This window comes from Mus musculus, chromosome 11 (genome assembly GCF_000001635.26).
Source record: "Mus musculus strain C57BL/6J chromosome 11, GRCm38.p6 C57BL/6J".
In the NCBI taxonomy this organism is placed as follows: Eukaryota; Metazoa; Chordata; class Mammalia; order Rodentia; family Muridae; genus Mus; species Mus musculus.
The window spans coordinates 121,216,176-121,229,615 of record NC_000077.6 but is presented as its reverse complement, the minus strand read 5'-3'; the positions used below and the strand labels follow the sequence as shown (position 1 = coordinate 121,229,615).

General features: G+C 50.7%; 2 protein-coding genes across 23 annotated transcripts in view; one reads left to right on the top strand and one right to left on the bottom strand.

Moving 5' to 3' along the window:
- Window positions 1–306: 306 nt before the first annotated feature.
- Window positions 307–7,028, top strand: Cybc1 (cytochrome b 245 chaperone 1). Of its 5 annotated transcripts, none has more exons than NM_001252549.1 (7): window positions 307–403; window positions 1,146–1,288; window positions 2,332–2,373; window positions 2,774–2,847; window positions 3,716–3,812; window positions 4,923–5,067; window positions 5,384–7,028. In NM_001252549.1, exons 2-7 carry the CDS (start codon window positions 1,204–1,206, stop codon window positions 5,502–5,504), a joined length of 564 nt encoding a protein of 187 aa, NP_001239478.1. In that variant the 5' UTR covers window positions 307–403; window positions 1,146–1,203; the 3' UTR covers window positions 5,505–7,028. The 5 variants fall into 5 exon arrangements, with proteins under 5 accessions (NP_001239478.1, NP_001239477.1, NP_659081.1 ...); NM_001252548.1 differs by having other exon boundaries at window positions 307–557; NM_144832.2 differs by having other exon boundaries at window positions 307–577.
- Hexdc (hexosaminidase (glycosyl hydrolase family 20, catalytic domain) containing) overlaps window positions 6,959–13,440 on the bottom strand; it is an 18,305-nt gene continuing 11,823 nt past the window's right edge. For 5 of the 18 annotated variants that reach the window (XM_006533264.3, XM_006533269.3, XM_006533267.3 and 2 more), the window contains exons 6-13: window positions 12,540–12,723; window positions 11,457–11,528; window positions 10,878–11,073; window positions 9,693–9,775; window positions 8,455–8,752; window positions 8,279–8,380; window positions 8,026–8,115; window positions 6,959–7,403 (exon numbers count right to left, since the gene is read on the bottom strand). In XM_006533264.3, coding sequence (XP_006533327.1) covers window positions 7,196–7,403; window positions 8,026–8,115; window positions 8,279–8,380; window positions 8,455–8,752; window positions 9,693–9,775; window positions 10,878–11,073; window positions 11,457–11,528; window positions 12,540–12,723 — 1,233 coding nt within the window. In that variant the 3' untranslated portion in view covers window positions 6,959–7,195. Of the gene's footprint in view, window positions 7,404–8,025; window positions 9,283–9,692; window positions 9,776–10,877; window positions 11,074–11,456; window positions 11,529–12,539; window positions 12,724–13,440 lie in introns of those variants that run through there. The other 13 variants (XM_006533265.4, XM_006533266.2, NM_001146073.1 and 10 more) reach the window with 9 other exon arrangements.

The following is a 13,440-nucleotide window of genomic DNA, read 5'->3' as shown; positions in this document are numbered from 1 at the left end:
ATGAAGATCCCTCTGAGTTCCAGGCCAGCCAGAGCTACACAGAGAAACCTTGTCTGGAAAACCCAAAAAACCCCCCAAAAACAAACAAACAAAAAAACCCAATCCAGATCCACTCACTCCCCAGGCTTCTAAACCACGCCCATATCCTGCTTAACTAGGAAACCTCCTTGAGTGACATCTTTCTTGGTTGGCCAAGGGGCTAAATTCAGGTGCCCTACCTGTCCCTGTCCCCAGGAGTGTGAAGCACAAAGGCACAACCCCCGACTGCGTAATCACTCAGTCTCCACCCCTGGGAGGTTCCCACCCAGCTCTTATCCCGGAAGTCTGCGGAACAGAAGTCCGGAAGTTCGAGGGGCTGTTCTCTCCCACTCATTCTCCTACAAGTCCCTCGTTGTCCGCATAGGTGCGTGTCCTACAACTTTTCGGGTTCCGACCCGCCGAGCCCTGTGCGGGTCATCGCTTGCGGATCTGGACCAGGCGCAAGGCAAATTGAGGAAGCCGGGCGTGTGCACTCCGGAGGAGGAGCCAGCGTAACGGGCCGCTAGTGGAGCTTGTTGGTAACTGAAGCCAGAGGGAGGCAAGTTATGTGCCTAACTAGGATTCTTGAGGATGTAGGGTATGAAGCTTGATTGCCCCTGGGAATCCAAGGAGCCACTCAGAACTGGGGCCTTGGGTGTTAATCTCCAGACGTCCTGCCGCAGTGTCCCATTAATTCGGCGCATTTGGGCCATTGTTAGGTAGTCTGGCGTCAATAACAGGGATCTGACAGCTTATGAATGTAGAGACTCATACACGATGGTACTTTCACTTCCCGTTCTTGGTGGGAAGAGTTGTTTCTGGAAGATTCGGGTAAGGTGCCGGAAGCCTGAGTTGTGTGTGTGTGTGTCGGGGCGGGGGAGGGGGAGGGGGCTTACTAATGGAACAACTTAAAGATAAGAGTTCAGTCAAGAAAAGGGTTCACAAGACTGGGGGCTTGGAAGTGAGTTCAGACCAACACCAAATTTGTGAGCTGTGTAGCCCCGATGCCCATACATAATTGTGAGTTAAGTGGGCTCATAAGAGAAAGGTGTTCGGGGTCTGCTGTGGACCTTCCCCTGGCCTCCTGACTGGACTAATGAGGTGCTGCCTATGTGCACTGGTTGCAGGCTTCAGTTGTGTTTTTCCAAGCCTGGTCGGCTGTGCAGTAGAGCCCAGGTTCCAAGAATGTATATGCAGGTGGAGACACGCACCAGCACCCGCCTCCATCTGAAGAGGGCTCCAGGCATCCGGTCTTGGTCCCTGCTGGTCGGTAAGGCTTCCCACCCCCCACCCCACCCCCAATCTAAAAAGCGACGTAAACAGCTTCTTTGTGTTCTATTAGAGGTTCTCAATACAAGGCCTTGATAAAGCATGTTTCATTAACCCTCAGGGTGCCTTTTCTTTCAGATGGCATGCAGGACCGACCCCCTTGCATGCTAGGCACACTCTAACACTGAGATACCCTCCCTGCCTTGCAAGCTGGGCACACTTCTTTAACACTGAGATGCCCTCCCAGCCTATCTGCTTTTTATGAGGTCACTATAGTTTTCCTTCTGTGTGACAGGTGATCATGGGTTCCCATCTTTCCTCTTCCCTGGCTCAGACCTCTTCATAAGCGCACTTAGCCTCTTCCTCCATCGCTGCCTGTCAGAAGGCTCTTGTATCTCAGGGACAGGTGCACTTGTGTTGGCTGGGCTGTACAGTCTGAGGTGAGGCACTAGCTGTGGCTTCAGCAGCATCTCTGCAGTCTGTCCTTATGATATACACATGCTTTTCTGCATGTTATGCTCGGGTGTTGTTATAATTCTGTAAGTAGTCTTCATCCCTCATCCCATGTAAGCAATACCTACCTCAGGGTCATTTGTGCGTTTGTCATTTGTTTGCAGACAAGTCTGGTGAATGCCATGATGGGATATCTTGCTTTTTATTTAATTTTATTTTTAAACTATGTGTGTATCTATATGGGGGTTCTATGCAGGTACGTATAGGTGCCTGTGGAATCCAGAAGAGCATTAGCTCTCTTGGAGCTGAAGTTGCATGAGGTTGCGATGGCCTGACATGGGTGCTGGTGCTGAGTACTGAACTGGGTCCTCTGCAAAAGTAGTATATACTCTTAATCAGTAAGCCCTCTTTTCCAGTCCCCTTCTCCTCCGTTTTGAAACAAACATCTTAGCTGGCTCACCAACTCTGTACTAGGTAGCCTCTACCTGTTGCCCCTGAACAAGCTGTGCTACCATGAGACAGCTATAGCACTGTGAAGAAATGGGTCTTCCCTTGGCTAGTTAACAAGGTACTCTCTCCCTCTCTCTACAGGAATATTATCCACTGGCCTGGCTGCTGCCTATTACAGTGGAGGTAAAGTATGTTCTCCCCTTCAGCTTCCTTGCACTTGGAAATGAACAAAAAGCAGTCTTGGTGTGTGTGGCTTTGGGGTGGCCTTGTGTGGGAGATGATCCCAGGCCATGTCTTGTATCTTAAATCTCTTACTGTGTTACAAAGTCCTCTTGTAAAGCTCTTTAGCATTTGCCTGTCACCTTGCAGGGAGGATGTGTCCCATCTCCATGGCAAGGCTGTATCGATCTACCCATCCTCTAGGTGGAATTAGGCAGAGTTTGGGGCTTAAGTAGCTCCGGTGACAGAAGCACATTACCTAAGCCTCTAATCTGAGCCAAAAGAAAGGTTGGGCTGGGAAGGACCACCTATGGACATCACCTTGGCTCCTGAGCTAATGAGCTGATATACTGTCTGCTTGCAGATAGTCTGGGCTGGAAGCTCTTCTATGTCACAGGCTGCCTATTTGTGGCTGTACAGAACTTGGAAGACTGGGAGGTAAGATGGAACAGTAGGACCCTTCCCGTTCAGAAGCACCTGCCCCAGCTCAGAGGCATTCAGTTACCTGGACTCAGCCCTTCCCTTGATTTTGCTTGTAAACATCTCTGGACTTTTCTAGAAAAGCTACTCACAACAGTTTTCACTAAGGTTCTATGTAGTGTGTTTTGTTATGTTGCAGGCTTGCCTCAAACTCAAAAGAAAGCCAATTGCCTCAACCTTCTGATGGGCATAAAACACCCCACTTGGCGCACAGTAGCGCCCCCCCCCCCCCCGGGTTGTTACAACAAGTCTGTATGTCCCTTGGCTGGGCTGGTTCCACAGGGCAGGGACCTGTGAGAACATTTTGAAGTTCAGGGGTTTGGGGCTTCCTCTGACCACCCAGGTCCTCACTGTACACCTAACAATGGCAGACAGGAATCTGAGCCTGGGGAAAGTCAGGTGGTACCTTTTGGGGATGCCCCCTTCCCTTAGTCTTGGACTTCTCAGAATTCTTGAAGCTGCCTGGCCTGGGCTTCTGCTTTTTGCTTAATGGCCTCATTACCATCCTGTCCTTTTGTTCTTTTATTTACCCAGTACTTAGGGTTGAACCTGGGGCCTCATACCTGCTGGGCAAGATTCCCCAGGCTGGTCTTGCTCTCAGGAAGAGAGAAGAGCACCCATTCTATCTGCTTTCTCTCATGTGTCCCTTACTCACAAGGAGTACAAGAGGTTAGGCACAGAAGGTACCTCTGGAAGAGTCCTGGAGACTTTGGATTTCCACCTGGGCAAATTGCGTATTTGTACCAGTGTGGGTGGGGCTAATACCTCAGCATAAGCTCCGTCCTCTCCCTGGAGTTCTGTGTGCTTAGCATATATTGGTTTGCAGGAGGCCATTTTCAACAAGAACACTGGGAAGGTCATCTTAAAAACATTCAGCCTCTACAAGAAGCTGCTGACTCTTCTCAGAGCGGGCCACGATCAAGGTAAGACGTGGGGACCTACAGCTTGGTGAGGCCTGGATGGCTTGGGTTCAAGTCCAACTGCTCAAGGAATGAGGGTCCTCAGACATATCCTGGCTTGCAGGGATAGATCCAGGCAGATATTTTGCATACTTAAGGACTTAGCCTGTCAGGAAGAATGGAAACTCCTTGGCAGCTCCTAGTTGGGTGAGGGTGACAAGAGGTTACTGTGCCAGGTAGACTAGCAAGGAGCCATCCTAGTCTTCAGGAACCACTTGGCCTTTGTCGATTATCCTGTACCTGGTTGTCAGCTTTGCTAGTCCTGCAGTGAGATGGTCAGAGGAACCCTGCAACCCTTGGACCTCTGGGTTTGGAAGGTAGCCTTGTTGTGAGGTATCAGGTTCTCATAGGTCTCTTCCTTATGTATCCAGCCCAGCTATTGTGCATTACAAACATGGAAGTAAACTGTGTGTGCATGCACAGGCCTCTTAGTAGGCTTTTAACATGAAGAGTTAAGCTACGAGGCGTTCAGGTCTCTAGCTTATGTGGAGTGCTGGCAGTGTATAGCTGAAAGTGGCATAGATGAAGACCAGAGCTGGTTTGTGGGGTGTGAGTTGAACTTCCCCTTAGGCAGCTTGTTGGAAGCCTGGCTCATCTGAGAGCCAGTCCCCACAGGCTCCAAGCCCCATGGCCATCCCTCATGTCACTGTGACAGTGAGATGAGATAGGTTTCCCAGTGGCTCTTGGGAATGCAGTATCAGCCATGCATTAGTTAAGCAATGGTTTTTCTGTACACAGAACTAACTGGCAGAGCTATCCCACTGGAGCCAGACAGGTTTTCCAGCCTTAGGTAAAATCAGGCAAAGAGGATATCATGAAGATGGCAGCTTGGGCTTAGGGATCCATCCCTGTTGTAGGACTGCTCAGGAAAGCCAGCATCTGCCTGGAACTGCAGCTGTCGGGCTCTCCTGAGCATCCTTATCCACAAGTTATTCTGGGTCCATCGTCCTGAATGTGGACGAGCCAATGCTTTTGTCACCAATGCTCCTCCTACTATTCAGCGGGTTGTCCTGCGCACAGCATAGGGTGAGAGCATAGGGTGGACTGCTCATCAGCAAACCCTTCTGTCCCCAGTGGTGGTTCTGTTGAAAGACATCCAGGATGTGAATGTGGAGGAGGAAAAGGTCCGTTACTTTGGGAAGGGCTACATGGTGGTGCTCCGGTTTGCAACAGGCTTCTCCCACCCTCTCACTCAGAGTGCAGTCATGGGCCGACGCAGGTAAGAGTGGTATGGAGCAAGACTGGGATATCTGTCCCTTAGTGTTTTCCAGGGCAGCAGAGAAGTTAGATGTTGTAGACAGGGTATGGGGCTGTGCTTAGGAGCAGCTTTGCCATAGCTTCTATGGGGGGAGGCATCAGAACAGGGTTAGGGAGTCTGGTGAGAATAGGACCAAGGTCAGAGATACTGGGCCTATTTGGGACCCCTGGGGGTGTTGTAGGTGTATCATAGGGGGTGAGACAGTGTGGGTCTTTTGTGGTGTGGTGTGGAACTGTACCCTTTGCCAAGGTGACCTGCTTTCTTGATGATGGTCTAGTGATGTGGAAGCCATTGCCAAACTCATCACTAGCTTCTTGGAGCTGCACCGCCTGGAGAGCCCCTCAGAACGGTCACAGAGCAGCGACAGTGAACCTGATGGCCCTGGTGGCCAGAGTTGACAGTGTGGACTGGCTGCAGGTAAATGCCATCCACTTCTGATGCATCTCCAACCGACTTGACAATTGTAAGGGTACAGGCAGATCTTGGGCACCTGCCTGTGGCTCCTTGGGCAGTTCTACTATGGGCCACCTGCCTTTTGCTTGTTTATGCTTCTACACTTTGCAGAACCTTGGGCTAGACCTCTGCCACAACCCAGAAAGGTTGCATCTATCAGGATGCAGGGTGTGGATGCTACATCTAGGGGGGGCAAGGTCTCAGAAATGAGTGCCTTCTCCAGAGTTACACTGCAGCTCTGGGTTGGGCAGCACAGCCTGGTCTGGATAAGCTCACCCAAGGGCAATCTGAAGCAGAAAATGCCAAGCTCTCTTCAGCATAGGCCTAGTGCCTGCCTTGGAGACACCTTGCCACTCCAGGCTACTGTAAGCAAGACTCCATTCCTAGTGAGTGAGACACCTATATGCACGTGGGCAGACACACTCCTATGCACAGTGATGTCTGTTCCCTCTGACCATCCCTCAAGATGGACACTCTCAGTGGTCAGGGGCTTCCCTGAAGGCAACTCTGGATGCTGGACACCTGACCACAGAACTCTCAGAGGAATCCGAGTGCTGCTGACTACCCAGTTCCTTCTTAGACCATGTGTCTGAGAGCCCAGCAGTGTTGGAGCCCAGCTGTCAGGAATGGAAGGCTCTCCCAACCCAGCCTGGAAAGAAGGTGCTAGCAGAGGAAAGATCACCTCTCCTGGCATCCTGCAGCCTTTAAGACCTGGGGGATCCCTTACAGAAACAGTCTTAGCCTTTCGAGCCTTGAAAAGACCTGAAGAAAACAGGCATGTGGAGACACAGCCCAATAAATCCCAGTGTTGAGAACTGCAGCGGGAAGAACGTTCAAGGCCAGCCTGGGCCATGGCCTCTTCTAAGAAAAGTTGGTACCAACCACTAATGGTCCTTTTCTGCTCTTCTAGTCTCCTTCTGGGTGGACTCAAGTTGCTCAAAAGTACATTGTTTACTAAGTTCCCAGCCTGGCCTCTAGGCCTGGAAGCTGTGGCTCTCTGGCCTAACACAGCTCCTCGAAGCCTCATACGCATACCTCATCAGGCAGAACTGGGGAATTGAAGTTACATAGACAAAGGCCTTGAGGCCACTGTACCTAAGCCGAGCATGGTAGTTAGGCAAGAACTATGAACAGGTCTTCTGAAGTGACTGCCACTAGTTCTGACTTGGGGAATATGGTCCCTTAAACATGCCAAAGTGAGCTTTTTAAGTGGATAAGTTAGAGATTTCTCTCCCCAGATGAAACGTGAAGTATAGCTTGTTGGGTTTTGGCTTGTTGCCTATAGGCTCTTAAGGTACTTTAGACAAGAGAGGAAGGTGTCTTAGGTGCTGTCATAGACTCACTCCTGGGTGACAGCATTCAATTCTCTATGGTGGTAAAAAGCTGATTAGAGTTTCTGCTGGTGGGACTTCCACTTCTACTGGTCTTTTTATTTCAGAAGTAATAAAGCTCTACATGCAACTTGCAAATGTGCCTTTCTGTTTTCTGCTTTGCCCAAAGTTACTGTTCATACAGTTGGAGAGCCTGTCTGCACAGGTGTCCGGAGCTCAGCAGGAAGAGCACAGGCTCCACATGGCTGGGCCAGTGAAACAGAAATCTTGGTGGTGTCCAGGCTGATATACAGGGCCCCAGCCTCTCAGGGGTTCTGCCCTGTGTCCCAGCCTGGGCTGGTGGGTGGTGGCTGTCGGGCAGCCGCCTCACCCAGGTCCTGCAGCAGATCCTGCAGTCGCTGCAGACTCGGGAGCACATTCTCCTCCAGCCACTCCTCTATGGTGTCCGGGTAGAAGACCGGCTGCAGGGCCACCTCCAACTGCTGCACGAGGTTGTTCCACCTACTTAGAAGGCTGGGGGAGACAGCAGCCATGATTTGACTTGAGTGTGCCTGCTGAGACTCAAGGTTACATAGCTACACCCATATCCTCAGTCCCTGGAGCTGGTATTATTCCATGCCTCCGTGTAACATTGGGACAAAAAAATAAATGGTCACATTTCAACAATCAAAAGCACACTACTGCCTGGCAGTTTTTCTCACAACCATGAACGGGACACACTATTGGCAGCATGTTACACTCAGTACAATTGTACTCTTATTACCTGCTTAGAGTCTTGAACTAAGAGAGGACAGTGCAGGCAGCCTGGGACTCCAGCCACAGGGCATGTTACCAGATTGTACCAGGAAATGACAGGGCCAGCATGGACCCCAGGTGGCCTGATTCCAAAGATGAGGTCAGCTTGGGCATGTGGTTGATACTGTCTTAGGCCAGGAACCACTTAGATTCTTGCTAATATTAGGGGACGTGTTACTAAGCAGTAGCCTATCAGTGCATCCAAGATCTATAGCTGCAGGACCTGGAGAGCCTGTCTTGCCTTAACACTGATAGCCATGGTCATTGCTACTGTGTGTGTCCGTAAAGGGGACAAGGTGTTCCAGGGGCTGAACACCTGGGAAGATATGATGGTGGCTACCTGAGTGCCTCCGGCTGTATGTGCTGGATCATAACTGGGTGAACAAGCTTCCGTCTACGATGGTAGGGGCTGAACCAGCCAGTGACATACCTGGAGCAAATCCAGACAGTGTCAGTGGAGCCAGTGTGGTTTGGAGATAACTGGGGGCATGGGGGGTGGGGTGGCTGGCTTAAGAATCTGGTGGTAATTTTTAGAAGTCTTTCTAGAAAAGCCTTTGTGAAGAATAGTGCCAGGAGACGTGGGAGCCACTTACCTGTTCCTTTCCAGAAGTGTGTCCACAGAGCTGCGCAGGTGGAGACTAATTTGTGTGACGAGGGCATGGATGTCACTGCCAGGGAAGGAGCCAGCTCCCTCACTGCCAGAGAGTCACACTGAGAACAGTGGTCTCGGGGGGGGGGGGGGAAGGGATGTCAGGGACCGTGGGATTACCTTACAGTATCCGCTATCTCCAGGCTTGAAACCCCAAGGAAGCGTTCCGCTCTCAGCCTAACATCCTCAGCAAAGCCTCCTGAAACCGTCCACAGGCAGAAGTGCTCAGAGAGAACCCCTGACCTTTGAGTGCTATGGGCAAAAGGCACAGCATCTTGGGGAGCCCCAGCCAGGCCAGGTGGCTGCTTTCCAGTGAACATGTGAAAGGTTGTAGCAGCACAATCTGCAGGAGCCCCTGGCCTCACCACACAGTCCATGTACAAGTGTCCAGGCTCAGAGGCGGAGTAGTCTAGAGCACCTGAAACAGGATGTGAGACAGGACACACACACCTCCCAGTCAGCACAAAAGGCTGTCTCAGGAAGCCACTGACAGAGGGTTCCTGGCTCTGCACTGAGGGGTCTGGGTTCCAGCATAATCACTCTTCAAAAAGAGCTAAAGCCAACCACTAACATCAGTGCCTCTTCAGTGCTGAGGGCTGGCTGTGCTTATTGTTCCCTTGTTTTTCTACACACTCTAGACACTTTACACTTTACACTTTTCTTCCAGGGGGAAGAAAGCTAAATAAAGTAAGACCACTTCCACATCTCTCCTGCAGGCCACAGCTGCTAACTGCTTTGGGGACCCTTCTTTACATGTGGACGTCCTTTGAGTGAGGCTGCATGGGCTATCACTCTGAGCAGTGCCCATGCCTGCTTTCTGCAACCAGTTGTTTCCTCAGGTCATCTGGGTGTAGGAGCTCTGGGATAAAGGCTCCTGCAGCAGTGGGGGCACCCAGTCCTGGAGAGTCTTCGGAACACTTAAGCAGCAAAGAGAATCTGCATCTGCACCTAAAGCATGAATTAGTTTCTTTCTTTTTTTCTTTCTTTTCTCTCTCTCTCTCTCTCTCTCTTTTTTTTTTTTTTTTCTTTTTTGGTTTTTTGAGGCAGGGTTTCTCTGTGTAGCCCTGGCTGTCCTGGAACTCACTCTGTAGGCCAGGCTGGCCTTTAACTCAGAAATCCTCCTACCTGCCTCTGCCTCCCGAGTACTGGGATTAAAGGTGTGCGCCACAACTGCCAGCTAAGCGTGAACTTCTTATATACGTTCTCTGAATCTGTGGGGCATGTCCTTTCTAACTTCCCAAACTACCTGAGGCTCAGGCTGGGGATCTGGGTACAGGCAATCCTGGACCAGCTGGTATTTAAGCAAGTGGGCAGACTAGAAACATGAGGGCCGGCGAGAGCTGTCGGCTGGGACATACCATGTACAAGTGACTGTAGGCAGGCAGCCAGGGATGGGATCCCCACCGGAAGCAGCTCACACAGCACAGAGAAGTGGTCGTACCTATGTCCAGGAGAAGACTATTCAGCTCTACAGCCCATAACCGCTTCAGCCTGATGAGGACGCCTGATTTGGGGTACCCTCTCTTATGTTTTGAGGGGTTCCTAGACTAGGAACCACTGTGGGCAAACTGGTGTATCAGGATTTCCAAAGTGGGTTTCAAGTCATGGGGATTTTGCATTAGGTTGGCAATAATGCCCTGGGGAGGAGCCTGTACAGGGGAAATGAGCTCTGAGCATCTGGGCTCTCCACAGTGGATGCTTGGTATGGAGCTCCTGTAGAGCCTTTTCCTGTACAGTCCGCCTCGAAAGGCTTCTTCTGTGGCCTGTATCCCATCTATCCATCTCATGCTTTTCCACAAGGCTCCAGGTTAGAGTGGGCATCAGATCTCCAGGTCTGGGCAGAGAGCCTCTACCTGGCCTGGCCTGTTTCTTCAGTCATAAGGGGCTAGAGAGATGCTCCTCACCTGAGGTACATGGAGGCTGACAGATGGGCCAGCATCACTGGTCATTAGTTTTCTTTTACCTCTGTGAGTCACTAGTCACGATCCAATGCATAGAAAGGGTTTCACTCTCTGTGAGAGTCTTGGTTTAACTCACACCTCAATATACTCTACCAGAATGGCAAATGCTTGGTAAGTCTTCAATGAGCCACCTAGAATCATCTCTGAGGCCAACCACTGAAAGCACGAGCAACTCCTATAACCACACTAGCCAGCCTCAGTTGGCTGAGCACCCTGCTCTGCAGTCACATTTTAGAGCCTGTGAAGGCCCCAGGGGGACATCTTTCCAGCTTTTCCTAGTGTACTTGGCTAGAACCACAGACTGGGTTCATCCTATTTTTCAAAGCATATGACATCCTAAAAGAACTGGGACTAATCTTCACGTCCTGCTACACATGAGACATATGTGTAGCACACAGTATCACACATGGAACATGCAGACTCCAGAGGCTGCGTGCTTGTGGCTCGACCACTCAATTGTCTCCTCAGCAGAGTTAATGAGGCAAACACAGAGGCATGGAGAACATGATTTGGGAAGATGAGCTGCCATGTTGGATGACAGGAACTCTTCCTCACTTCCTACCCCAGCCCCTGAGAGCTTACCTCTGCCAGCCCGTCAGGATGATTCCTTGTAGAGCATCCTTTGGTCCACTGCCTGCCACCTGCAGCCACAGCTCATGGTTTCTGATGTGGTGCTCAACAGGGGGCAGAGCCTGACTAGCTCCTGTGGCCCCCTTGAAGGCACTGGCAGCCCACAGCCTCTGGAAGCCACACTCCTGGTACTTTCCTATGAGGAAAACTAGGCAAGAAAGCAAGCAGATGAGCATCTCTCACAGAGAGTTCCTGCATACACAGCCTAACCAGAGCAGCTGAGAGCCACGCCTCATCTAGCAGAGAGGAGACACCAACCATTCCCACAATGCCCGTGGTTTATCATTCATCACGAATAAACACTTCAGGAAGAGCTGGAAAGGACCTGGGATGATCTGGAGCCAGCAGGGGATTCCATGCCAGGACAGGGGGCTTTGCATAACCTTTCTGTTCCATGCTGGAAAAGCTAGGCTAATGTGGTGCCCATATTTCCAGGCTAAATAGTTCAGGTTACAGGGTTATGGGAGACTGGGAAACAGTCATGCAGGTACGTGTACCATGAGGAATGTATTGTGAGCAACCCGTACTGACCTTTGCCATGGACATCCAGGTCAGCTCCATAGTCCCAGAGGACAGGCTCCACCAGTTGAGGCACCCCAGATGCTGCCAACAGAGCAAGGCTGTGAGTGTGGTAAAGCCCACTCAGGTCACACTCCTGCTTCTCAGACGTATTTGTTTTGATATAGGAGTCTCAGTTTGTCACCCAGGCTGGACCTGAACTCCAATCCTCCTATCTCAGCCTCTTTTTTTTTTTTTTTTTTTTTTTTTTGGGTTTTTTGGTTTTTCGAGACAGGGTTTCTCTGTATAGCCCTGGCTGTCCTGGAGCTCACTTTGTAGACCAGGCTGGCCTCGAACTCAGAAATCCGCCTGCCTCTGCCTCCCGAGTGCTGGGATTAAAGGCGTGCGCCACCACGCCCGGCCTATCTCAGCCTCTTAAGTACTGAGATTATACCATGTGCCATCATGCTCTTCCCTGGCACATTCCTTTAATGTTAAAGTTAAACATGAACCATCTCATCAGGTCTAGTGGGTTTTAAGTACAGCTTGCAGCTGTGTTTCTGTGTTTTGGGCCAGAAACATCAGAGCTACAAATGATGTTTGTAGCTGCCTGCTTTTGTGAGGAGGGATTCCTAAACTCTTCTCCAAGCTGCCTGCCTTGCTGCCTTGGGGCACTGGAGTACATCTCTAACTCATTAATGTAAAACATATACTGGCCTCACAGAACATAGGTACAGCTGGCCCTGGATATCTGCACTGGACCTCAGGGTTTAGTGGAGCTAGGCAATGCATCTAAGTGCCAATCTCCCAGGCTGTGGAAGGTACTCTCAGCTTTCATCTCCAGGCTTTGGGCCAGTGTGGCATCTTCAAGGCTGGCCACAGAGTACACATAGGACTAAAGCTATCAGAAGCGCTGGACATGCCAATGGCCCCTCTGGGCCTGTCAGTAGCCACGCCAATTTCTGTTCACACTCCTGCAAGGCTGTACAGTGATTTAAAGGGGACAGAACCCAGCACTTTCACTAGAGCATACATTAAGACCTCACTTCCAAGGCCTCTGAAACTTGAGGTCTTAGGCAGCCACATATAACCCCCATCCACACAGGCCCTGCCAACCTTTTAGCTGTTCCTGAGGGATGTCCCGTAGCATGTCATCCCACACCAAGGGTGTTACGCCAGGGTGCTGGGTCAGCACATGGCTGGCTACTGCCTGCATGTGGCTCAGGCACAATTTCGCATGGCTGTTCTGTTCCTGCTGTAGCCACTGTTTTGAGGTTTCCCCCTCACCCAAGTAGTAGACCTAGGAGGAAGAAACAGGATGGGATTGTATCTGGTGCCATCCTTAGGACTACAGGGTTCACACTTGTCCTGAATCTTGGGGTGGCTGCAAGTACAGAGGAGAGTAGAAAGGAACTTAGCTTCCTTGTTTTCCATGGGAATACTGCCTTTCTTAGACTGGATTCACTTAGGGCTTCTTTGGGTTCAAAGCAGCTTTGCTGAGATGACTAAGAGGCAGACGACCTTGTTAACTGACTGAGGAGTGGGTGCTGGGAATTGAACCCAGGTCCTCTGGAAGAGCAGTCAATGCTCATAACTGCTGAGCCATCACTCCAGCAGCCACCCCCCCCCCCCACTCCCCTGCTTTGAGACAGGATTTCATGTAGCCTCGGCAGGATTGTAATTCCCTATGCTATAAAGTCTGCTGGGATACAGGTATGTATAATCACATCTTACTTTCGGATTTCCTTAGTTTGAGATACCAGGGCCCAAGATGACCTAGAACTCACTATGTAGTAGCCTAGCTGGTCTCAGGTTTGTGACGCTTCTCTCCACAATCCTCCAAGTGCTACGATTACAGGGGTCAGCCACCATATCGAACTCTGATTTACTTTTAAAACTGGAAACCTCAAGGTGGAATGTCTACAAACCCAGGCAGAAGCAGCCTTTGTCTCGTAGCCTAGCCCAGCCCTGCCCACATATCTGGAATCAAGCCAGAGAAGCAGAGAAGTAGAGGCTA

Excerpts from the sequence above, each read along its gene's own strand:
- Cybc1 (NM_001254735.1), top strand. The coding sequence starts at position 773 with ATGAATGTAGAGACTCATACACGATGGTACTTTCACTTCCCGTTCTTG. Across the intron at positions 3,813-4,922 it reads CAGAGCGGGCCACGATCAAG|TGGTGGTTCTGTTGAAAGAC; the intron begins GTAAGACGTGGG and ends TTCTGTCCCCAG. Across the intron at positions 5,068-5,383 it reads GCAGTCATGGGCCGACGCAG|TGATGTGGAAGCCATTGCCA; the intron begins GTAAGAGTGGTA and ends ATGATGGTCTAG.